The sequence below is a fragment of the Xiphias gladius genome, chromosome 1 (assembly GCF_016859285.1).
Source record: "Xiphias gladius isolate SHS-SW01 ecotype Sanya breed wild chromosome 1, ASM1685928v1, whole genome shotgun sequence".
NCBI classification, from domain to species: domain Eukaryota; kingdom Metazoa; phylum Chordata; class Actinopteri; order Istiophoriformes; family Xiphiidae; genus Xiphias; species Xiphias gladius.
Window position 1 is genome coordinate 23,223,764 of NC_053400.1, and position 26,011 is coordinate 23,249,774.

The 26,011-nt window shown below is 37.9% G+C and overlaps 1 protein-coding gene across 2 annotated transcripts in view; it reads right to left on the reverse strand.

Annotated features, from left to right (window-relative positions):
- The window catches only part of gpc5a (glypican 5a), a 121,378-nt gene that overhangs the window by 24,809 nt on the left and 70,558 nt on the right, over nt 1-26,011 (reverse strand). The window contains exons 8-9 of one of the 2 annotated variants that reach the window (XM_040142812.1): nt 22,085-22,247; nt 9,746-9,912 (exon numbers count right to left, since the gene is read on the reverse strand). In XM_040142812.1, coding sequence (XP_039998746.1) covers nt 9,782-9,912; nt 22,085-22,247 — 294 coding nt within the window. In that variant the 3' untranslated portion in view covers nt 9,746-9,781. Of the gene's footprint in view, nt 1-9,745; nt 9,913-22,084; nt 22,248-26,011 lie in introns of those variants that run through there. The other variant, XM_040142045.1, reaches the window with a different exon arrangement.

Sequence of the window (26,011 nt, forward strand, 5' to 3'; positions counted from 1 at the left end):
GTAAGTTGAATGTCAGTGTTGCTAATCAATAACTATTCATTTTGAGCAACCACATTTCCACAAATAGGACACTTAATATTATGTGATTGGATAATTACCATGCCCAATTAAGGATGTGTGACACTAAGCGATGGATGGTGGATGGAAAACATCTGCCACAAGGTGCTAATGGAGACACGTGCCAGACTCTGATCGACAGTTGGGAGATGGATCTTGATGTCTACAAACTGTGGGATGCCAGCTCAACCTGCAGAAGTCAGATAATCCTCTCTTTACATCCATGGAACCAGAGATAATGGATGTGCATCCTCTCAGATTTTGCTTTAACAGGAATATAATCACATTTTTCACGCTTTTTAAACATTTCTCCTACTGCTGACATTTTTTTAGATCAATAATTGATGTTATTGTCAACCTCAAAAAATAGTCTTATTTGTTACCATTACAGAAACAGAAACCATCATATAATTACTTTCAGTTTCAGCACTACTATGGCCTCTTTTGGTGACAGAGTCTGAGCTGACTTGAACACATTTTGGGACCAAAGCGACAGAAGGTCAGTACAGATTATCTTGTAGTGGGATGGAGTGACATCTCAATCTCTTTCCTCCCAATCCAGCTGAATCCAACCCGTTCCCTGCTGATAATGTCAACATGTTTAATTTTTATGACTTCTCATAACCACACACACTCACAGACACACAGACACATACACACACACACACACACACACACACACAGAGAGAGAGAGAGAGAAAGAGAAGAGAGAAAGTCCAGTACTGTAGGCCAGCATGGCATCTAAACATTTGAAATTACATGTAGCACACTCTAGCCCTAAGGTAGATCTGACTTTCTGACACTACACGCAGTGAAGCTCCTGCATGTCTTCCTCATAACAAAAGATTCTTACCTAGGAAAATCCATTTCTACACACCATCTTTAAAGCGCCGTCTCAAATTCAGGACCAACTTGATCAACAGCTTCTCCTCTCTGCAACAATACATTGGCCTAATTATTTTTCAGTGCACAAACTATACATATACCATAGTCTCACACTAGCATAGTAACACCTAGTGTACGTTAACTGTTTTGACTTTGCAAGTTACATCATCTTTGACTTACCAGTGTACAAAGACAAGTGAAACAACAGGAAGGTCGGCACTCACTGAAATGTAACTGAGCCTGAGGAGGCCCATTACAATTATGATAGAGGCTAATGATAATGTCATTTTAGTGATTTCATCATTTTGGTAATTCAACTCCACGTTGTTTACTCTCAACTGAAATTTAGTAATTGGATTAGATGCATGATGTGATGAGGATCTCTATTACTGAGACAGGAAGCACTTTGATGGACCATCACTGCCTCATTCCCTACGGAAAACGCCGTTACCAAATAACATGTTTTAACTTACTGTATATACAGTCATTTTTTTAGAATGAAAGACCCAATTTTATTGTCCCTTGTAACCTAGAGTACAGATTCATGAGATTTAGTCACTTTGGGACAATTAAGTTTGTGGGATATAAAGAATGAGGGAAGTTCTGATTGTAGTTGATTTGTAATTCTATTGATTCATCAAAAACATTCACCTGGAAAATCTTTTTACTGCTAAAATAATGTGATTTAAATAAGTTTCTGAGCACACTAACACAGTTAATTTTTCCTAAATATATTTCCAATAATGGAGCATGCATTCAATTATCCAACACACACTGGCAACGGATTGCTTCTATATGTGTCTTTCTTTGAGGATTTGATTTCATGGATTGAAAACTGGTCAACTAAAAATATGATCCACCATGAGGAAAAGTCATTACATTATAATATTAAAATAAATTAAATCAATATAATTTGAATTCATTTTTAAGTTTTTAAATTATTTTAAAAAACATAAAAACATGTCTTTAATACAAATTTCTCTGTTCACATGCTGAGGCAGGTTATAATCAAAAGCAGTGTCTTAAAGGATAATTCCAGTATTTTTAAACCTGGGCCCCCCTTTTTCCCAATTTTTTGAGTCCAAATGATTAATTGGGACAAAGATGTTTGAAATCGGTTCAATATTGACTGAGAACACTATAGCCGGCAACCGGGGAATGGCTGCAATGTAATCCAAAGCAGCATCTGTCCGTGTCAAAGTACGTCCACTACAAGTGCTAGTTTTTGCCACTGACAGGTTCAGATTTTGTTTTTATATGTGTCTGACAAGATTACGGATGGGATTCCAAAAGGGGCAGACGTGTGTCTAACGCAATAGAAGTTCTCGCTCAAGGAGAAGTCTTGCTCTGAAATCTCACGAGAGCTGAGTTGTTGCAGGAGGACAACAGTGTAAATGTGATTGACAGTTAGAGAGAGCCAAGTGGCAGCGAAATGACGTGGCACACTTTGCGAAGCTTTCACAGACTACCTTTGAGGGACAGGGACATGCTGAAGTTGTGGCTAGTTGTGCTACAAATGCATGAAAACATTCCTGTCCTGCTTTCTACATTAACATTCAAATTCAATTGGACAAATAACAGACACTATCAACATGAGTCTTAGTGGAGAATGTAATTGCTCAAAACCCACCCACAACATTAATTTTACCTTTATTTCACTCTCACTTTGCAAGGAACTGTTTGTGAGTAGCAATGAAATCAATTTCAGGCGAAATGTTGAGGTCAGTGAGGCATTGCTTTGATTACTCTACAGGCATTCTGGACTTGAGTGATGAAAAAAAAAACCCAAACATTTATTCATTTCCACTGTGTTTTACAATGAATATACTGTTCTAACAGTCAAAGATTCTGATAGTATATTTCTTTTTTAACTCAACTTAAATGTGGGTTTAAGTCAGAACATTAGCCTGTTATGTTTAATGGAACAATTACTGGTGAGTAAATGTTCATCATTCTTTGGCAGCAAACAAGCTGAAACCATTAAACAGCTTGCAAAAGCTGACCCTATTAGCAGAATTTCAGTGAATAAAAAGCACAGAGAGCATTTGTTTTATTATTGTGCTTTTCCCTTATATGGCTTTGGCAGAGGTGGACAAATCTAGACAATTACAGCATTCTGTAATTCAGGTCTTTAAGAAAAAAATGATATTCTATTCCTAAAATGTTTTATGTCTCTCTCATTGTTAGACACAGCCTCAACCCTTCAAAGTTAATTGAAAGGGAATAAAGAAAAACCAATCGCAGGAACCACAAAAACTCCTGTGGGTGCCAACTGCCTTAGTTTTGGCAAATGTGCCTTTTACTGTGCAATCAATCATTCATTAGAGGCATTCAAATGAAAATATGAATTTTGGCCTGGGATGGAAATATTTTCTCCTGCTCCAGGAATTAGCACAAAAGACAGTTAAACTGTTTGATTTCAAAAGGCTTCTCCTCTACTGGGCTGCTAAGCTCCGGGATCTATTGTTTACTCAGTTAACATTATGGTGCACTATTAAATCATTATTATTCTTCATCAAAACCTAAACTGATAAAGTATTTCCAACCCAGTCCTATTGCTTCCCATCAGCAAACCAAGCACCTGACAAAATATACATTTTCTGTATCCCCAAATAATGCTGGCAATTAAATACTACCTGGCTTGTTATCTAAAACCTGTAGCAGCATTTACAATTATTTTGGAGTCACTTTTCATACAACAAGCACCAAATCCACTAGAAAGCTTTAACTTAATCTAAATCTTTTCAGAGTAGTTTGCAGTGCCAGCTACTCTACCACCCTCTGCTTTGTGTTAAAGCTGGAAAAAACTGAGAATAACATGCAAAACAATTCCTCCAGTTAAATTTTCACCAAAGCAAGCAGTTCTGTGGGGATTGTATGTATGCCAACGTGAATAACAATAAGGATTGAATACAGATTTCTTTCTGTGAGAGAGACAGAGAACAGAGCAGGCAAAAGGTTGACTACATTACATTTACATTGACTCATCTGGCAGATGCTTTTATTCATAGCGACTTACAAGTGAGGGACAACACTAAAGCTTCAGTACGGTAGAAGACCTTGAAATAAGAGCTAAGTGATAGACATCAGTAAGTTGTAAAATTACATGTGTGACAGGGAAAGAGTGTTTCACAAGTTTTAATTTATTGAAAGGAAAAAACATGCTGTGTGATTTATTCTGTATTGTTGGTTTTGTTGCAGTAAACTGAATTATATATACAGTATTCCCTCATTTGGTGTTTAGCGATGGAAGATGCAGAATACTGTCTAACAGGTCGGTCCAAAATCTCCTGTAGACGTTCAGCTGAGTTCAGATCTGGTGACTCCAAAGGCCACAGCATATGTTTCACAACATGGTCATAGACAAACCATTTATCACCCCTCCCGCAATATCTGACAATATCTGCATTCATTTGGTTTCTCCATTCATTTACTCAGGTTATTCCTTTCATTTGACACTTGTCTGTATTTTACAGGCTCTTGGTCCTATTAGGCAATGAATTTTAAAACTTCCTGGTATTACCATAGAGTTGTAGCATTTTACCTCACTCTTGCTACAGGCTATTATTCTGTTTTCAGAAAACTGGTTGAATTTGAAAGCATCTTTAAACGAGATATATCTGAATTCCAGCTTTGCAAACTGTGACAACAGGTGAGAGTGAAGTCTTGCATATATAATGGATGTGTATAGCATATAAATCCTCAATTAATTCAACAAGATAAAATAATACTAATAAAGTGTGTGTTCTGCAATGAAACTGATAAAGTGAGTAAAGTGTGTGTAATTTTAGTTTGTATATACTCTTTTTACTAGCTTAGGGGAATTTATTACTATATTAAGTGAGGAAATATTGTTTTGTTTTTTCAGTACATTCATTGAGATGCAGTTGAACTATTGATTTTTTAATTCATGTATAAGTATACATACATAATATACATAAATATAAAATCATGTAAAATCTGGGGTTTATTAAATTTTGATGTGAGCTGAATACTACTCTAATGAATCAGCTTTGAATCACAGTGTGTCACATTTTTAAAAATTTACCTGTATCTAATTTTTACCAAACTTTATACCATTAATCTAAATAGGTATTAATTGTTATGTATATATTATAGATACATAATTCTTACATTTAACATTACTTTTGACACTCAAAACTCGGAAGCTTGCAGGTATAACTATTTCTAAGTTTTACTGCTGGACTCTGTGTGTGTGTGTGTGTGTGTGTGTGTGTGTGTGTGTGTGTGTGTGTGTGTGTGTGTGTGTGTGTGTGTGTGTGTGTGTGTGTTTTGTTGTAAGTCTTGCCCATTAATTGACCCGATTCGAGAGATGTGAGAGTGTTTAGTGTTTGAGAGATACACACAGTGTTGTGACATTCAATCACTCTGACGTGGAAAATGAGTCATTGTGGGACTTGAGGAGACAAACCTGGGGAAAATAATGTGATTCCCACAGGGGGATCACAGATCACTGACACATATCAGCTCTCTGCTATCTGACTGATATGATCGTGTGGTTGCAATACTGTTGACACTGTTACATTTTCTGTTCCAGATGGTTATCACTGTCAAATGCACTGTCTTCTTCTCATTCATTGTTAGGGGATCAAGCCCGAGGGGGCTGGGGGCCACACATACACAGCAGCCATCCCTAGCTGGCGCTTTTGTTGCAAAATCATTAAATATGCTAAAATTATCTTTCCAAACTACTCTAAGGCTGTAAATGCGATCTACATGAAACTTTGCACGTAACATTTATCGACTCTCATGATCACAAGTTATTAAAAGAGTTTTGATTCTACAAAAAATGCAAAAGCCATACTGGAAAGTCTTGTACTTATACAAAGGAAGTGACATTGTATCTTTACATAGGTTTGTCCGATTAACACGAAACTTGGGGCAAGTAGTTTGTAATGCCAAACTGAGGTTCTCTAAAATATTTGGTGCATATTGGTCACTAGATGCTGCTTTTAAACAAAGTTGCAAAATATGCAAAACCTACTTATTCAAACTCATTTTAGGGTGAAGTCCAATCTGCATTAATTGTTGCATGTAGCATTTAAGAACCCTCATGATTGTTGGATCACCAAAACTTAGTGATCCACAACAGGTTCACTGGACATCAAGTCCGGGGTTTATGCCAGGCCAGGTTAAGCACACTTTCTGGAATACCCCAATGGAATACACCTCAGAAACATTCCAACCTTGGAGGAATGTTTTCCAATCTATGTGATGCTCTCAACCTGAGACTTGCAATGCGCCCATGGGCCTGAAGATCTGACTTGCATTGCCTCGATGGGCCGCCATGTTTGGATTGCGGAGTGGGCTTGGACCCCGTTAATACCTGCCTGCCAATCTAGTTTGTCTTGTTTCTGAGGTTTATATTTTTCAGGAGACTTTTCGCACAAAAAGTTGTGGAGCAAATGATGTGGTTGGAACTCAACATATACAAGCATGTGGATGGGGCTAAGAGGTCAGAACTGTTAGATTAATCAGAAGAATAGGAAGAAAATCCAGTGCCAAATCTAGCAGCTTCCTCCATTCTGAGATGCTTGTGCACCAGAACATGTAGAGTTTAAAGCGAGTGAAATAGTAAAGAGTAATATTCAGTCAATAACAATTGTGTTCAGGCTAACAGGAAGGCCACAAGTACATGAATAAAAGTGGGGCACAACAGTGACCTCACTGAAGGGGACATTTCAGTGCCACATCTCGTTGAACCTTTAAAATGCGTGGGTTGTAGCACCAAAATACTGTACGAGCTTCCACTGTAATCAGCTAATAAGAACGAAATGAGGCTACAGAAGGCATATGTTCACCAAACCTAAATGACTAAATATTGGAAAACCTTTGCCGTGTTCAAAACCTTTGATTTCTGTTGAAAGATGCTGATGGTAAAGTGGGGATTTGTTTTAGATAGCCTCCTGAATCTATCCAGTCTATGCTAGAGGAACAAACTAGTGATGTTGGTTTTCTGTGAGTAGTGTTGCTTGGCACACATTAGGCCCTTTAATGCCAAATGAGCATCATTTAAATGCTACACCATCCTTAGCTGCTGACCAGGATCGTTCCTTCATAGCCACAGTCTACCCTTTTTCAAAAGGATACTTCCAGCAGGATAATGGACCATTTAACAAAGTACTCATTATCTCTAGAAGCTTCCAAGAAAGACAATGACTCAAGTCTACTCCACTGGCCTTCATAGTCACCAGAGCTCAACCCAACAGAGCACCTTTGAGATGAGCTGCAATGGGAGGTTTGCAGTGTGAACACATTACCACAAGATTTGTAGGAACTGAGTGACACTATCGACAGAGCGTGAAATGAAATTCCTAACAAAACAACTTGTGAATCCATGCCTGGAAAGTGCATTATTTCCTATAAAGCCAATAGAATAAGAAAGCAAAATAATCCAACAATGATGCTTGTTTTGATCCTCTGACATATAATTAATGCAATCTATTTTTGTATGGAAAAAAAAAAATTAACACTGCCATCTACATAGTATGATTATTTTAAGCGTATTGCCTTCGTGTGATGGTATTGTCACTGGGCCTTTTTTTTGTACGGCTTCAACTACATTTTTTAATTATCGGTTAATTTGCAGATTTTTTAGGAATTGATTAATTTTTTAGTTTATGATTTCAAAAATAGGGAAACAAATGCTCATCACAATTTCCTAGAGCCCAAGGCGACATCTTAATGCTTGCTTGTTTTTGTCTGGCCAAAAACAATTTAACAATGCCATATGACAAAGAAACAGCAGATTCTCACATTTGGGAAGTCTCAACAAACAAATGTTTTTATAATTGTTTGAAAAAATGACACATGAATATTTTTTAACTAATCACTATTTTATAATGGTGATTATATCACAGAAGAGAAAGGACTACCACATTTGAATAAATATGCTTTTAATGTAGACTACAAGGTTAACCAGTGGAATACAGGATGTTTACAAAAAACACTGATTACCGATGTATCATGTATATTTTATGGCCTACAATGGGATATTTTAAATTTTCATCTGTAATATGTTTGTCTTAATTTGAGCCTCATAAAATAAAATAAAAAAAGCTAGAAGTAACAAATAATACCCAACACATTTGACCAGTATGTTGGTTATGTGCACGATTGCTCAAAAAAAGAAATAATCTGTGAAAACTGAGTAGAACGGGGAGTTTTATAATGCATCCTGAATGCCACAAAAAGCCATTTCTTATTTCAGTGCACTGATGCTGACCTTGGATATGGCAATCAAATGCAGATTATTTAAGATGAAGGATTCTATGTGCATCTATTCACTATCCAAACCATGTTTTTAATGATAATGTAACGGCTGCTGTGCAGTAAATCATAACCACAATTTAACTTCCAAATATAAGATCAAACCTGTTCTTTTCATTTGTGACCATGACAAACATCAAGCTGCTGCAGCAATGTTTCCTGCCTGAATATCAGACTTTTCCATTATTTCTCTTCCATTATCGCTGAAGGTACACAAAAACCTCTGTCTGAGTAGACTCATACACCTTGTTCCTGTTGGGCGACTCAGATTTTCACTGGTTCACCTGATGTGTTTCTGGTAGCGAGTGTGTACAGTATGTGTGAGAGAGAGAGAGTGTGTGTGTGTGTGTATGTGTGTGCGTGAGTGTGTGTGTGTGTGTGTGTGTGTGTGTGTCCATGCATGCTTGTGCTTGTGTAAATGTAGTTGTGGGCGGCCATACAATTGAAAAAAGGGTGAGCTGAGGGCTTTTGAAGCAGACATACAGTAGCTTTTTTCTGCCTGGCAGGTCAGGCAGACAGAAAGGAGGGATGATGGCAGAGCAGTCCATGGGTCTGCCAGGGCTACTGATGCACATCTAAGGATGACCTTGGACGTCTGAGGATGTGAGGATGAAGACTGAGCGAAATTTTCAGAGGACATGAAGAGGAAGGAGACAAAACCTGCCTGTCATATGTCACTATGCTGACAAGTGGTGTGGGTCATGCAAAGTCTACTTTCATGTTGCCACAAGCTGCAATATACAGTTCTATAGGGAAAGAAGGGGGGGGCAGTGTTAAATTACGTGTGATTACAGTGGTAATTCGTTGCAAATAGTGTATTTCTGATCTTGCTGAATTTTTTGACACAAAGGAAAAGGATGATTCATGGTACATGAAGTGGATTTTAAAAAAGTCACAACCACTTTCTAACCACTTTCAAACATTAAATCCTGCTGCATGGTAGCAGAATTAAATTTAGTCATCACTGAGGCTACACCACAAATGCTTTTTGAGCCATGCTAACTGTGTGGCTCAGTAGATGGCAAAACTGATTGGCTTGTCAGTCCACCACTTAGGTCCATACTGAAATATCTTAACTGACTATTGGATGGATTGTTCTGAAATTTTGGACAGACATTCATGGGCCCCAGAGGCCAAATCCTACTGACTTTATTGATCACCTGATGTTTCCATTTCTAGTTTTGAGTGAAATGTCTCCACAACTACTGGAATGGATCGGCATGTAATTTGGAACACACAGTCTCCCACAGATGATTAGTAGTACTTTGGTGATCCTCTGAATTTTAAGCTAGTGCCACCATTGCAGTAGGACAAAAATGTACAAAGTACAGACTCAGCTGTACTTTGTGTTTAGTGTTAATGAGCAAATGTTAGAAAACTTTAGGTTTATGTTTACTCACAACATTCCAGTACATCTGCAAAAATAATACAACATATCACACTTTGATGGGGACAGAACGATAAAGTCCTGGGTTTATTTTCATCATTGCACCTGGTGTTTACACAGTCCACCAACTTCACCAAGATGACAGGCATTCATCATCCAACATTAAGATATTAGAAAATAAGGCTCAAACGTGAGTAAGTTATATAAGCAAACAATTGATAAAATATTGCAACAGAGAAACGGTGGCCAGTCAAGCCTTGAAATTATCTGCTTGGCAGCACACATTGTAAGACCTAAAGAAGATAAAAGCAGACATGCAGAAGAAAGAAGGTCAGAGTCCATTGGTTGCCGGTCCATCAGAAAGTAAGTTGCCTTAATGATACGTGCAGCATCTGTGCTTATTGATAGAGCAGACTTTAGATAGATGGGCTGTGTGTCTGACACCGAGCTGATTATTAAAACAGTTCACAGGATGATGTGTGCTTGCCCTCTTCATGGTTCATTAACACAATGAGATGTCCTTCCACATGCAAGCAGCAGCTCATTAAGCCAGCCGTTAAATCATGTGAGGTATGAGAAGATGATTGAAAACCAGGAATGTGCTGTTGAAGATAATGTCAACTTACTGTGGTTAAAAAGCTTTGCTTAAAAAAAAACACACACACACAAACACCTGGAAGGGAAATGATAAAGAAAATGCAAGGTTTCTATTATCTTACAATAAAAATGTCATGGTGTTTACAGTGGCAAATCAAAAAGCAATTGCATTTCATTTTCCTCCATGCATGGTTTGAGTTAGAGCCGGCACTGATGTTCAAAGCACATACACCCTGGGTGTATTTCATCTGAAACAGAATCAAATCTGTTAATACACAGCAGATATTAATCTGTGTGTTTTCATCGTCCTGCTTTTACGGCATACTTATGTGAAAGGGTACAATTTTTCTTATTCATAAACAAGCAGCAGCAAAAATCTTTTCTTTTTTCTGTGTACTTGAACAAGGACATCAAACAAAGAGAAAAACCCCTGGAGTATTTGGAAAGTAGAAGGCAGTCTGGTCATACATAATGTCTGTGATCTACAATCTGATTGATTACTGACTTAAGATACTGTATGTTCCTACACCTCATCTATATTACCTCTTGAAAAAGTATAACTATTGAGCCAGGCTGTCCAGGGTTCTAATGGCCTTACTCTTGTTTGACAGAAACCTGCATTGATGTTAATATCTATTTAACTGCATTGTCACACTGTTTTAGATATCTGTGACAAATAAAGTCCCCGGTTAAAGCGCACAGCTTCACAGACAGTATTTTTTGTTTTGCTTACGTTACGTCCCTAACTTTAGTTTGATCAAAAACAATTTTTTTGAGAATTCACTCACACCTATCATTTCCAATAGTTGAAAGCAGGCTGAGTTGGAGAGAGGTGTACGATTACATCCCATATGAGTTAGATAAGCCTACAGCAAATGGGGGAGGCATTCATGATGAGTCACAAGAGACTGATTACATAAACTAATCCCACAGTGAAGCTAAAACCTCAAACAATCTGTGGATGAGTAGGAGGCAGTGGGGTTAATATGTTGTTTAAGGTACTTTAATAATCTATGCCAGTTTAGTAATCTAGGGCAAGTCAACTTTAACTGAGAAAGCAACATAAACATGGAACACATAACATGTAACATCTAAAGTACCTAAGGAAACATACATTCATGCCCATTCATAGCTCTGAGGAACAGATATAAGCCTAAAATTGAATGGGAGATGCCTTTCATTTTTCTGGTAATGGTAAAGAATATATGCCTTGACTTTTGTTATTCTGTATTTGCAAAGTTTATAGGACTGAAACAATAATGTTTGTGTTAAGATTTTTCCTTTTTTACATACTATGTAGATGGCAAAGGTTACACAGAACAGCCAGTGGTGTTATGAGAAGTAGTGCGTACGTTTGGCCAATAACTCCTGAATTGTGAGGTCTAGAATGAAATATTTACCCTCAGGTTTTTCAGCTCAAGTTAAATCCACTGGATTTAGGGGTTGTATTTCTGCCGTCCGGGTTTTGAGAATCCAAACTGTCTGGCTGTGGTATACAAGGTGAAATTGACTTCTCAAACATACAGTTACTCCTAACATTAGCAGCTACTGCAGTGTCCATCATTGTGGACTGTGATCACACTCAGGCCAACGCAAGTTTCTATTTTGCTGTAAAATTTACAACTTAGTTTTCCACATCAATGCTGTATCACAACATTTGAGTCCATGTAAAAATATGCTTCTGAAACATTAAACAGAAAGGACGTCGTATTGAATTTCATAAATAATAGACCAACCATTTCATTTAGGCCAACCACTTTGCATTGAGCCTTGTAGGGCGTTTGCACTACAGGGACTTTCCCAGGGGACCAAGAACCTTTTGAGGACATTTATTGTTGTTTTGTAATGTTAATTGAAAAAGTCAGGCCCTGTAAGACCCAACTTATTAATACCATCAGCAACATTCATTTCATTTCTAAATGGAACATTTTTTACCTGCACTTATAAAAATGTAATCAAAATTACTGACTACAGGACAGAGCAACTTTCCAAAATTGCTGAATTAAGACTAGATACTCATTATTAAATCATTTGCTCCATAAGTTCTGGACCCCTCTAATGGCAGATGGTGTCTTTTTCTGGCAATCTCTTGCAGCTACCTCATCTGTCTGCAATGACAGGAGCCATTTTACTAATGTACTGAATGCTTTGTGTTTCATAAAGTGTCCTTGACACTCACCTCAACTGTCTCCAGCTGCAATAGAGGGTGACGGACCCTGAGTAGAATCCTCCTTACAGTGTGATGATTTTCTGTTTCCAAATATGAACAGCTTTTGTGTCCTTGCTCTGCTTGTATCAGCTGAATATCTGACAACCAGTGGGACGTACTGTTTGTATTCAGGTGATACTTATGTACCTTGGATGTTGTACATCCTCAATGCATAATCTTCTTTTGTAAATACCTGGCAGAAAATACTGTAAACATGGTTTTTGGGCATGCTTATCATTTATTTATCTATGCCCAGGTTCCTGCAGCCTTCTGGTCTCCAGTCTGTTATTTGGCCGACTGATAGTTCGACCCCTTCATGTCCAATTATTTTCCCTCCATTTAGCTTCCACCCATTCACGATTTTCAACTCCAAATGGCTCTCCAGTGTCATTGCTGTAAATCCCCTTGTCATTCAGCTTGATGGTTTGCATGTAGACGAAGTGACTGGTGGTAGCTCCCCTTATGAACCTGTGTCCAGTCGTCATGGTGATCTCACTGAAAGGGTTAAAGCCTATGCAGAACAGCAGCAGGGATGGCACATTAGGTTGGTATGAAACAGCAAGTGTTTGTAACTTTTTCAATTGAGAGCAGTTTTAGTATATTTCTCCGCAATTCCATTGGGTTTTTGATGAAGTCTCTTAGTGTGTTGTTGTCCTTGAATACTACTAAATGCTCCAAGGATCGATGAATGCTTCACTAAGTCTTAGGCTATATGGTTGTTCATCCGGACGACAACTGAGCAGTAACAACTTTTAGGGAGGATTTGTTTGTGGTGTTGTTGAACTGTATTGACTTTTAGAGAGAAGTTTGCTGTTAAGGTATTTAGCCTACCCTCACTGATACAAATTTGGTGACCAAAATAATAGAAACGCTTTTCAGTATAATGCAATACTATATGTATTTTTTTTTTTTTTTTAAATATGTATATATCTATTTTTCTTTCAAACTGAAAAAAAAAAAAACTTTCCATAACTCATTTTCACTTTTTTTTTTTTTTTTTACAATTTGCTTAAAAACATTAATTTTGGCAACAGAGTTTTATTTATGTAAAATAATATATCGCCGAGCTCTGATCTCTGTGGTGGAAAGTAATTAGGTATACTTACTCAAACACTTGACTTACGTACAAATTGAAGGTACTTGTACTTTATTTGAGTATTTCCTTTTCATGCTACTTTATACTTCTACTCCACTACAATTAAAAGGGAAATATTGCACTTTGTACTCCATTACAGGTATATTACAGTTTAAGTTGGAAGTTACTTTGCAAATTAAGATTTTGCATAGAAAACATATGATGAATTTATAAAATACAGTGTGTTTTTTATTGATTAAAATACCCAACTGTATGGAAATGAACTTAAAATTGGCTCAACCTTAACCAAATATAACAGTAAAATGCTACTTACACACTTATACTGTTAATGCATCAGCAAAAATAATCTAATAAAACTATATAAAAAAATTGCAACACTCTTAATGGTCCTTTTCCTGCATAATGAGTACACTTACTTTTGATACTTTAAGCAGATTTTGCTAAATATACATACTTTTACTTAAGTTATATTTTCTACCTACTGTTAGTCAAGTAACGGATCTGAGTCGTTTTTCCACCACTGTCTAATCCATGAGGTTTAGACAGTGGTTCATCCTCAGGTTCATCTGTTTCAACTGGCAGTCACACAGTGACAGATCTGTCTGCAGTAGCTGGTGCTTTGGGCCTCTAGTGTTGTTTCCAATCCCCTGCTGAGTTCTGCTCATGTATTGACACACGAGTCCCTTCAAATTCAAGTCTTTGTTGTCTGACAGGAGGTTTCCATATTGGACAGTAGTTGGATGGTGCTATGCCCTTGTGGGGATCTTTCATGATCAATATTGTCCTGCCTTGTTTTAGACAGTCAGGGAGGGAGTCTTCTGTTCATAAATGGTTAGTTTTTGCTGCCCGGCTTTAATGCGGCACTATTAGTTTCTTCGACCAGCGGGTGCGGATTATTTCAGGACCCATTTGCTTTTGCAGTGGTGAATGTCTCCTGCTCTAGACGACTGCAACGGTCTGGTTTTGGGTCAATTAGCCAGTGAACATTAGTGTTACCAGATGGATTTACACAGCTCTACAGTTTGAGTCCCAAAATCTAAACCTAAGTCATATTTTCAACAATATCTTTAACTACATAATATTCAACAACAGCTACAGCAGCAGCTTAAGATACAGCAGCTCCTCAGTTGGAGGGTGACATTCAACACAATCTGACCTGCACCCAGCCAGAATACAAAAAAAGAGCACATCCATTCTCCTGTTACATCACTACTACCGAGGCTAAAGTCGAAGCTAATCATTTTTGCTTTTTAACAATTTTCAGTGAAAATAATAATATTTTTAACATTGTTTTAAACATTTCTGTTTTTTATTTTATAAAAATAAGTGACAATAAAGTCTGCCATTTTAAAATCAAAGCTTGAAAATAATGAGCTCTACCTACAATACACAACATAGTGAATTGAAGTGATAATGTACATAATAGGATTGGTCTTTTAGCTGTGACCAATTTACCCATTTGGTTACAGCCAAATGCTTTACTATTTGTACAATGTATTTTATTTTTAAAAACTCACATTTCCTTTGCAACTGACATATAGCAATATCAGGTGACCATAAACCTACACTTTTTGTAAAGGTATAATAGTACGGTCTTCCTGGGATGCAAAAGTCTTTGATGAATCCTTTAGTTATTAATTAGCTCAGCAGGTTAATTTAATCAATTGATAATCAAACAACCCAGTAAAGCTCACTGGTCAAGAGCTTATGAGTCACACTGCTGTAAATGACTTTGATCCCATTATCACTGGCACAGAGGAGGGCAGGAGTCACAGCAGGTGACCTAATTTGATCTCACACTGTAATGAGGATAAAGATCTTTCTAATAGGCACAGCCAGGTATTACAGAGCCTGTTAAGAAAACTCCAAATGGCTCCCAGTGAAAGGCCTATTACTCTATATGTTCGACAAAGTGGCCTTGATGTAATTCCCTATCTCTCAGATCTCTCATTTAAAGCTGGAACATATACAACACTGTAAACTATGACCGAAAATTGGTTTTACTAAATGTGCGCTGATCCCCTGCCCTGTATCACCGTTTAATGCTGTTATGCCAATTATCACTTTACATTAGATAATGGAGGAGTTCTACATGCAACAGCTACATCCACCTCTCATTTTCCACTGGACTGCCAGGGAGAGGCTCAGATAACATCAAATACTGTCCTTCTAAGACACTATTAATTAATAAGACTCGTGCTGAAGGAGCCTCTCCCCTTCCCTTCATTGTGCTTACCTGCTAGAAATCGATTTGTGTCTCTTGTGCTGCCACTGTGTCTGACAGATGTCTTTCTGCAGTATATTGCTCACGCTGCAAGCAATCCCTGTGTCTGCAGCTAAACCATGCCAGCCCAGATAAGAAGCCTGGAGCTGCCTGTTGCCTCTTAGTTGTTCTCCACTGCAGGTTTTGTGGACAGGTCACAGGATTCTAAGATTTAGTATCGGACTTGTGCAGTGCCAGTTCAAAATGTGCCTGTTATCTCATTAATAGTTCAATATTTCAGTCAAGCATCTAATCATCATCATCTAATTTCCACATCACTGCTGTGTTACGATATTAATAATAATAATAGACCCTATTTGTCAGGTACCTAATTAGAAAATACTGGACGACAAACTCAAAAGGACTGCTGTGACACATACATTCACTTGCCAGTTCTTAAGTACACCTTGATAAAACTTATGCTTTTATGATACAACAGGCCTGCAATAAATCCTCCCTTCATGAGGATTATAATGTTTTTATCGTATCTGTTTAAGAGGTGTTGATTTATTTTAATGGCCATTTTTGAGACTGTTGTTTTTGGTGCTTTTGAACTGTACTGGGTTATACCGAGAGGTGTTCCTAATATTTTGTCTACCCCATTTATATGAATTAAGGCTGACAAAATTTTAGGAACACCTCTCAGTATAACTCAATACAGTTCAACAGCCTCCAAAATGACAATTAAAATAAATCAACACCTCTTTCAAACAACACTTCAAGTGAACGTGCATTGCAGTTGTACTGCTGTGATAAGCCATTTCAAATTTGTATAGTTTTTTGGCGTCTGTCGAAATACTCCCACACTAGATGATCCTGTGAGAGGCTTTGTAGTTGCAGCTTGTTTTCCAGTGAATCCAAGCTCTGACCGGGCGTAGCCATCTCTGTGACGTGCTGTTGTCATAATAGATGACGACGGTTGCGTGGATGCATCGCCCCAGCACTAATATTTATGTTTCTCGAGACCCGCCTGTCCAAAATCTTCACAATTGACGCTGCATTTCCGTGGGAAAAGAGAAAGAAAGAAAGAGACTCCTCGATTTATAGTTAGAAAAGGGAAGTTGAGGAAAACCTCTACTTTTTTCCTCTCGTATGTACATGTTGCAATCAGCCAGGAACTGTAGATAAGTTTGTGTAAAACTTTTTAAAGCCAAGCAATTGGGACAGCTCTATAATGTTAGTCGGTCAGTCCACCACTTCTCCAAAACTATATATCTCAAAAACTATAGGACAGATTGCCACATATTTTTGTGCAGACATTCGAAGTCCCTAGAGGATAACTCCTAATGACCCTGATGATCCCTTGACTTTTCATGTATCAGCAGCAGTAGATCATGAAATGCCAATTTTTATAAATTTAATACGAACTGTCAATATTAACACCAGCATTGATGTGTTTCATTTTACTGTGAAATTACACATTTTTTTATTACTGGGAGAGTAAAGTACAGAAAAAAGGTACGGTTGGGTACTGGTACCAAATTCCATGTACCGGTACCGGTTCGGCTGTGAATATAATTAGGATTGGGTACTGTTCACTTTTGAACAGTTCACATTTGAACAAAAACGTGAACGAAAACGTCACGTGTATGATTATCTCATCAGGCTCAATCAGTAGTAGTAGTAGTAGGGCTGCAGCAGTGAACTGTCTCATCCCAACTTCTTGAGAGCCTTCGACTTGACCTTATTTACCAAAATGAAGTTCTGGATATCAAAGCTAAAACTTCTCTTCTTGCTGTTACTATGGTGTGGAAAGGTGTCTAATTACACAGTGATGTGAATTTGTGCAATAAGTGAATAAAAGGAGTTAAATCCTTTTACACTTACACAAAACAAACACAACCAGATGCTGGAAGAATACGGCTCCACAGGCCTGGGATACATTATAGCTTTTGTTAAAGTGTATTCCAGTTGTGTCTAAGATAATTAGTAATTCTGATCGAGCAATACACAGCACTGCGATCATACAATAGTTCTGACATTAAGGTACTAGTTCCAATTAGTATTAAATGATCATTTATTTAACTAAGTAGGAAAAGTCAGATGTGTGTTTTTGTTGGGCCGATTGGCGTGTGTGCAACAACTGCAAAAACAAGGCCTGACGTGGGAAGAAAATGCATGAAAGCTCCGGGATGCACACTCCATCTGGTATGTCTTCCTGGATTCCTGCGTTTTCTTCAGTCTGTGTTATCACACGAGCTGTGAGGAGACAGTGCTTGTTGAACGGGGTGAAGTGAATCAATCTTTTTCTGTTTTCACTGCGTGCTTTCAATAATTCTCTGGGTTTACACAAAAAAAAAAAAAAAAAAAAAACGATCAGCCTAATTTTAACACAAACAGCAGCTCGGTCAGGTGGCTCAGCAATCTGGAAGGCAATGCTGTAAACACCGACCTGCTGCAATTGCTAAACATTCAAAAATCCTTGAAATCTTTCTGTAGGATGAACGGATCACATTGTTGCTTCTTGTCACATATATAACATTCTCACACAACAGTAATTCTGTTTAATGAGGATAATCCCTTAAATCAGGCTTGTATTGTCAGTATTGAGCTTATCCCATTTTTTTTTCCTTATCATGCTGATCTATTGTCAGCATGTTCTGCTGATAAACATCAGAGACACAAAGGAGAGGGATTATGGATAATTGCAGAGAAAGAAATCACATTAAATTATACATGGTGTTTAAGCTCGGTATCTGGCATTGAGATGGCAATATCTGTACTCTATTTGCTTTTATAGACTGACACGCTTGCCATTAAATGGCAGCTGGAAATACAGTATATTACACAGTCCTGTATCTTCTCTGTAGTCTAAGATTTATAAACTCAGACTTTCTTGTTTAAACACTGATTAAAAAAAAAGTTTATAATACAAACCACCACATTGCATATTTTTAACACTCCATTATTCATCATTCAACTCTCCCACTTTCCCTGTGATATCATTCACTTGTGAATAATTCCACAATGATAGTTATGTAGTTTTAAGCTCTGTTCAGGTCTCTTTGCTGATCACGTGTTTGGTGAGATGTTGTTAGCACGCTGGTTTTTATCTCACCTCCATGGATTTTGTACCTAATTCTGTGGTTGCATTTGTTTCTGGGTCTGTGGGTGTATTTAATATTGTATCCCTGTCTCTTCTGCTTTCTAATTTGAAGTTTTGCATACAGACTGGAATAAAAACCAAAAAATTTCCATCAAAAAATATTGTTTCTCCACCACAGTAGCACATGGTAGCAAATTTATCAACTCTGTTGTTACAGTAAGATGTAATAACTTTTCAGTACGCAGCTGTATTTCTAGCAACAAGTCAGACAAAATTAATTACACTTTATCATCCATGAAGAAAAATCTGATGTATATTGACTCTCAAGTACTTGGCGACAGCTCAGTACAGCTGATGCCGGTTTGCACCACTCGCTTGTCTGATCTGAACCAGTGTGATGATCACAGCGTACGTTAGACACAGCCAGCTCTCTCCCTGCACTGAGCGCCGCGTACTGCAGCAAAGCAATCTGTGTGCCATTTAGCATATCATGTCATCAGGCAGCCTCTAAAGACTTTAGTCAATGAATTATTATTATTATTATTTGACTAATTATTTAGTCAAAGTCAAATTAAACTTGCAACGTTGTTCAGGTTGCCTGTTCCTTAAAGCAGCTATAATCAACACTTTTAGAATAACATTGTATCATATGTCAACGTGAAAACGATGTGACAATGTGGTAGGAGTCACTCGTAGTGATGAACCTACAGAGATTTATCACCTGAATCTGCAGCTCCTCTCGATTTTATGGAGCTTTATAATGAGTTTCAGCTCATTGTTTAGCTGTCTGGTTACAACTTTGCTGTTGTGGTTCACTCTCAAAGTGCAATTTTTAGCTGCAGCAGGCTGCTGTTTTTAGAGAAAAAGCTTTTAAAAAAAAACCCCACTGCACACAGCCTGCTCAGCACCAAACCACAGGCAGACACTGTTAGCGACTAGCTGGCGAACATAGAGGAGCATGTAACTGCTAAAGAGCCAGATATTTCCCTCAGGAGTTGGTCAATACCATAAACCGAGCTAAAAAGAGAGTGAATTTTGGACTGGCATTCATCAGTTGATCAGAAACACGACTCCGAATGAATGATAATGTTGCTCTGTAACTGCTGGATGTGTAAATAGGCAATTGTTTGCTAACACCTTCGCCATATCAACTTAAAAGTTGATGACACAGTCAGAATTGTGTTTGTTTCCGTTGCCCCCATGTGACCAAAAAAAAGGACAAAACGGAACAAAACAAACAAACAAAAAAAGCTGTTGTTGCAAGTTTAAGGAATTATTACCCAAAACGAAGTTTGACGATAACTACGGGATTATTGTTCAGTTACTACAGAACTATCACAGGATTGCTGTTACTCTGTAACAGATATTTGTGCCAACTTCAACTTAACTCTTTTGTAGGTTTAGACCAAAACAAGTTACCTGAACTAATTTAATCTGTACAGCAGCAACATCATTTAAAGACAGTAGCACACTGATATCTACTGTACAACAACTGGTAAAATTCGGTCTGCTTACGACGTATGCAGACTGGTTCTTGTCTACATGGCAATGACAAAGTATTCATTCATCAGTAACATTCGGACAGATCAAATCAGGGTCTAGCACTTGTTTGTTAATCTGTCTCATATGCCAGTTAGTGTCTGAAAATGTTATATGTCTTCTTTAGTTACAGTGATGGTGAAGAATGATTCAGTGGACAGTGGGTTGGTTATTTATCTGTGACCTTTAATTACTCCTACAGACTGAAGAGGTGTTTTGGATTAAATCCCCTGTATCATACTTAATGCTAATGTTGTGCCAGCAGATCAATACAAAAATTAAACACTTAAAAAAAAGAGTAAGAGGGATGGATTTTATTTTTTTTTCTAATGGTAAGATTCAATTAAGAATGTTGTCAAATAGCAGTATTTTACCTTCGGAATGATTTGAGGTCATATTTTTGTTCATTCAGTGCTGTTCAAGTATTCAAGTATTCGCTGTACCTTCAAGCCACTTTACATTGTGTAACATTTTTTCAGTGAGACAGCAAAAAAAAAAACATTGTGTTTTTAGTGCTGCTGTATCCTTGGCTTGCAAATTTCACTAATCCATTTATTTCTACTACAACAATAAAACCGAAACAAAAACACCTACACCAAGCACCCACTAAAAAAACCAAACCATTTGGTAGCAATGAAAAGCAAAAACCTGCAGAATTCTACAGGGACTGACCAGAGGTCTGGACCAGGTGGGAAATCCTCAGTGTTTGTCTGAGGGTCAGGCAGCAGGGGACAGACGCTCAACAGAGGTCACAACAGACAGTGGGTCATAAATATGGGAGACAGGCTGATCTGGCCTATGACAAGGAGAGGGCGGCTCTACTGTAATGGGTGATAAATGTCAGAGCCCTCCTTCAGCCTCAGATGAGCGATTGTTAGGCAGCTTCCCGCTGAAGCCTCGAAAGAGCGCGTCAAGCACTAAAGGAAACATTTACATGGATAGAACGCCCCCCCCCAAAAAAAATCCCCCTTCCTCGCCACGGGCGAAATGAGAGAGGTGATTAATCAGGTTGTTAGCATGTTTGATCGAGAGCAGAGGAGAGAGGAGAGAAAGAATCCATTTGCTGAGAGGAGATGAGAGTGTGAAAGGTAACAAAATGAAGAGGAAAGCTCTGTCGCTGTGAATCATCAGGGGTTACTGAGCCTCTAGGGAGCAATAATTTCAATAATTTCTAAAGTAACGGGCCTTGATTGCAATAATGTTCCCATTGCAACTATTATCTTTAATGACTATTATTATAGCTGTCATAAAATGGACACTGGAGCAAGTCTTATTAAAATATAGTATTATGCAACTGCACCTTTAAAGGCCTTTACTGATCAAAAACTAGTTTTAATTTTTAAATTCATGAACTTTAAAAAGATAGATAGGAAAAAACAGAAATTAACACATGCATTGAAAATTAAACTGTACAAAACACCTTGAGATGCTTTGTTCTAGATGTAGCTACTTGCTACTTTCCGTCTGTAGTCTCTGAACAGGTAGCCACAAACACTACCACTACTACTGCAGTTATTAAAAATGAAAATTAAAAATACTAAATGCAATCAAACGTCTAAATTTAAATCATTACAAACAATCCTATACAATACAAATGCTCATTCCTATTCAAATGTTATATTCTTGCCACATAACCCTGCTTCCATAGGACAAAATACAGGATGCTTGGGTAATTGATTAATTGTTCAGTCAAATTACAAAAGAATGAGACTTACTTTTGGAGACTCTGGAGACTGTCCTCTTAACTTCACCTACACCTGAACCACCACAACCGTCCTCATCATCACAGTCGCCGCTGTAACGTCCCTCCACGTCTCCACTGCCTGTTTCAATCTGGTCCAGTGACCCCAGTTTAGGAATGGACTTTCCCTGCAATAGCTGGTTGTGGGAAAAAAAAAAAAAACACAGAAAAATACGCATTTGTAGTTCAAAATATCCACTTTTTTCCAGAAGTAAGTCGTTTAAAAGTAGTTTTAACTCTGAGCTTATTTGCCCTGGCTTTACAAGTTGCTGTGCTTCCTGCTGCAAGAATCATTATATCTCATTATATGCATATCATATTCACATTCAATATTCACAGCAGGATACAATGAACAAGGTCCTCTAATGGCAAGGACAGTACAGAATATGCTTTCAGAAAATGAAGAGAAAAATAAGGAGAAAATGCAAAAGAGCTGCTGATTATGCTGCTAATCAGCCACAGTTCTCTGGGTAATGGAAGGACTACAATGCAAATGGCATTATTTTGTAAAAACATTTGCCCAGATTTCTGCTGCATCCTGATTTTGATGCAATTTTTTAAGCACTTTTAATATTAAAAATAAATAAATAGTTACATACCCCTTTTTTTTTTGTCTGATTTTAAAAAATTAATAATAATAAGCCTGAAATATATATTCTTGGGCTGGTGTATTAATGTTTATCAAAATGGCTATGAGCATCAACAATTATCCTGATCGCTACCACCTACAGACTACACTTTAATGAATCAACAGTATGAGTTACATGACGCTCACCCTTCTCGGCTACAGTGGCCTGCAGGGCAGCGAAACTTTCTGCTGAATTGCTGTGCAAGAGAATCTCAATCAAAGACTTCATGAACTTGATACCAGGGGAAATGCATACGCTAATTGGCTCATTTAAATTCATGGTACGTCATTGGAAACAAGAGAAAATGCTTTGTGTTGATCAGAGAGGTAGTGTCTATGCTAATTAGTTACTGTTGTGCTTCAGTGCAGAGGAGCAAAAGTGTCAGGGCTGCTGCCATGTTTGAGCTCGGACAATCTGTGCTGTTAATTAGCCTGTCGGGAGCCTCTGCTTCTCAGTAGTGACAGGTTAGAAGATGGATAATGTTGAGGGTTTGAGCAATCTAAGCGCTGCTTCCATGTGTGTAATTGGCGTGATTTTCTTTCCAATTACATCAGAAATAAGACCAAACTTTTAATACATTATGTGGAATAATGAGTTTCTGTGGTGCATAAGATTAGCCTGGTCTGGGAGTTTGAATGAATTTGAACTTTGTACTTCACTGTCCAGGAGGTAGAGGACTGCTCACAGCCCCAAGTCCTCCAACTTAAACGACCATATAGGTCGCTTGTCCCAACCCTTGGATACGACCCATAGGAGCGTACTATTAGCAGGCGCACCGGACCTCCGTCATCATAGTTACAATAATAAAAACACGGTTGAGCTTGTGGAACGGTTGCCTCCGTGAAAGTCCTGTATTTTGTTGACCCATCCACCCAATCCATCCCAACCCTTGGGCAGGCCTCCGGCTGTTATTGCAGTGTGTGGACTGATGACCAAATAATACAAATGACTCTTTTCACAAACAAAACTGCCCACATGCTAATAAACTGCACTACTGTGCACTTAGTATAAATTTTCTGAACACAGAGGTCCCCTAGTAATTGGTCTATTTCTTTTCTTTACAAATGCTGCACCAAGTAAGAGCTAATTCTACATGAGATAATGATGAACAACACCTTTTCTGCAAATCCTTACAATTAAAGCTCCACAGTAGACAAGCTCATGGTCAACTAGGTGTTAAGATTTCATGGAAATTTGATATGTAGAGGCATCAATTTGGCAAGAAAGAACACAAGATATTGTGAAATTATCTATTGAGTTTTTCATAAAGTTATACCAACCTCTACATACTCCTCTGTACTTTCAAATAGTGGCATTTATTAACCTGAACAAAGGAGAGAACCTGGCCTTTATTTGACACAGACTATTATTAGAGACAGGGCTTTATATCTGATTCACCCCCCTTTATTATCTTAACTCGTATTTGCTGTGTTAATTTGCCGTGGCTCCTACTTAATGCAATTTCAAACACTTTCCCTTATTTCACATTCTCCTGTTTCACATTAGTAAGTAATTATTCAGACAACTTGCGGTTTAAACGCTAGAAAGACTAAAAAAGGAAATCTCTGCAGCGGCTCATGTGTTGAATTTCTAAAGTTTTTTTAATGTCTTATATCCAGTGGTGGTCCTCATCTCTCTGGCACCGGTGCACCTTTGGTTGGCCTTTCACAAAACATTTTTAAATGTAACTGGCTGATTGGAAGAATAGTTACAATACAGGGCTTTCACACACAACGCAATAGGTCGAGATTATGCAGAAAAAGATCATCATTTCCAATGGTGAGAGTGTTAAGCACTACATTTATTCACTGCCTGACTAATACACTGATCTCTCCACCATAGTTGCAATGGAATTCTTCCTTTGACAAGAGGTGAGAGTTAAGATGGTTAATTGTAGGGAAGAATGTCAGAAGAATTTGTTTTGTGGATCTCTGAACTCCCAGAGTTGAGTAACTGTACTCTCAATGGTAGCAAGGTAGAAAATTAATATTGTGCATTTAGTCTGAAAACAGTGTTACACAATATCTTCTGGCTTGTGCGACCACAGGCTTGCATCGATTCAGAAATGGCTTTCATGTATACGCATATTACAAAACCTCATCTCAGTGATCTTGTTGCTGATCCACCTTGCGACTAAGTAAAAAGTAAAGTGTAAAGTCAGTGCACAGGCAAATGCCACAGTGGTAGACACTGCAACCACTACGCATTCAGTTAACATTTTATCAGCTGTCCTGTGGAGTTACCGTTTGATCAATGGCAGGGGAAACACTCGGGACAAAAACTGCTGAGTGTCTGCTGTTTGCCGTTAATAATAATGAAGATTAAAAAAAACTGTTGGCTACAAGGAAGTGAGAAAGGAACCAACTGGAATGTAATGAAAATTAGGAAAATGGTTATACAACAAACAACATTGGCAAAGCGGCAAAACATATTCTTCACTGTTACAAACAGTGACAATGCAGCCCAGACTCCAGGAACTGTAGAAGGGACAATAAAAAAAGATATGTAGGTTGAGTTATATTGTGGACTGTCGGTCTGTCTTTCTGTCATTCACTCACACACATTCTACATTCAGTTTTGCAGTCAATGTAAATTGACTGACATGGATAATAAAGCCTATAATATAGATATGTTGTTTTTTTTAATGGCTCTTTTCTTTGATAATGTTCTTTGGGCTTAAATGAAAGATTTTTTTCCTTTTTTTTTCTCAGAATAAAAATATAGGTCTGTCGGTCAGTCCACCATTTTGGTCCAGACTGAAATATCTCAACAACTACTGGACTGCCTGTCATTAAATTTGGTAAAAATATCCAAGACAGAGGGCTGTCGTCTTGTTATTACTGTAGACAAACAATTTTTATTCAATTTCCAGCACTGATTTAATTTTTTGTGAAATTGCCCATTGCTCCCTCTGTGTATATCTTTTTGATTGGGACATATTTGTTGTTTACATGCATTCTTGTCCTTCCTGTCTTTGGTAACCTCCGATCCCCACCCCTAAACCAACCTAGGCCACCTGATAAATTTTATAAATTTCTAATCTCGCTACTGTACACATGACATACTTTTCATAATACCAGCTGCTTCCTCAGGAAATCACAACAAAGGCTGTAGTTTGTGAGGCGTCTCGATAGATTTGGCATGGGAACTGAAGCTTGACTTGACTTTCATCACTGCACCATAGAGACTAAATTCCGACAGGCTGTATCACAGTGTATGGTCTGGCACCTCTGACGGCACAGGACAGGAAACTGTAGCAAAACGCTGTAAAG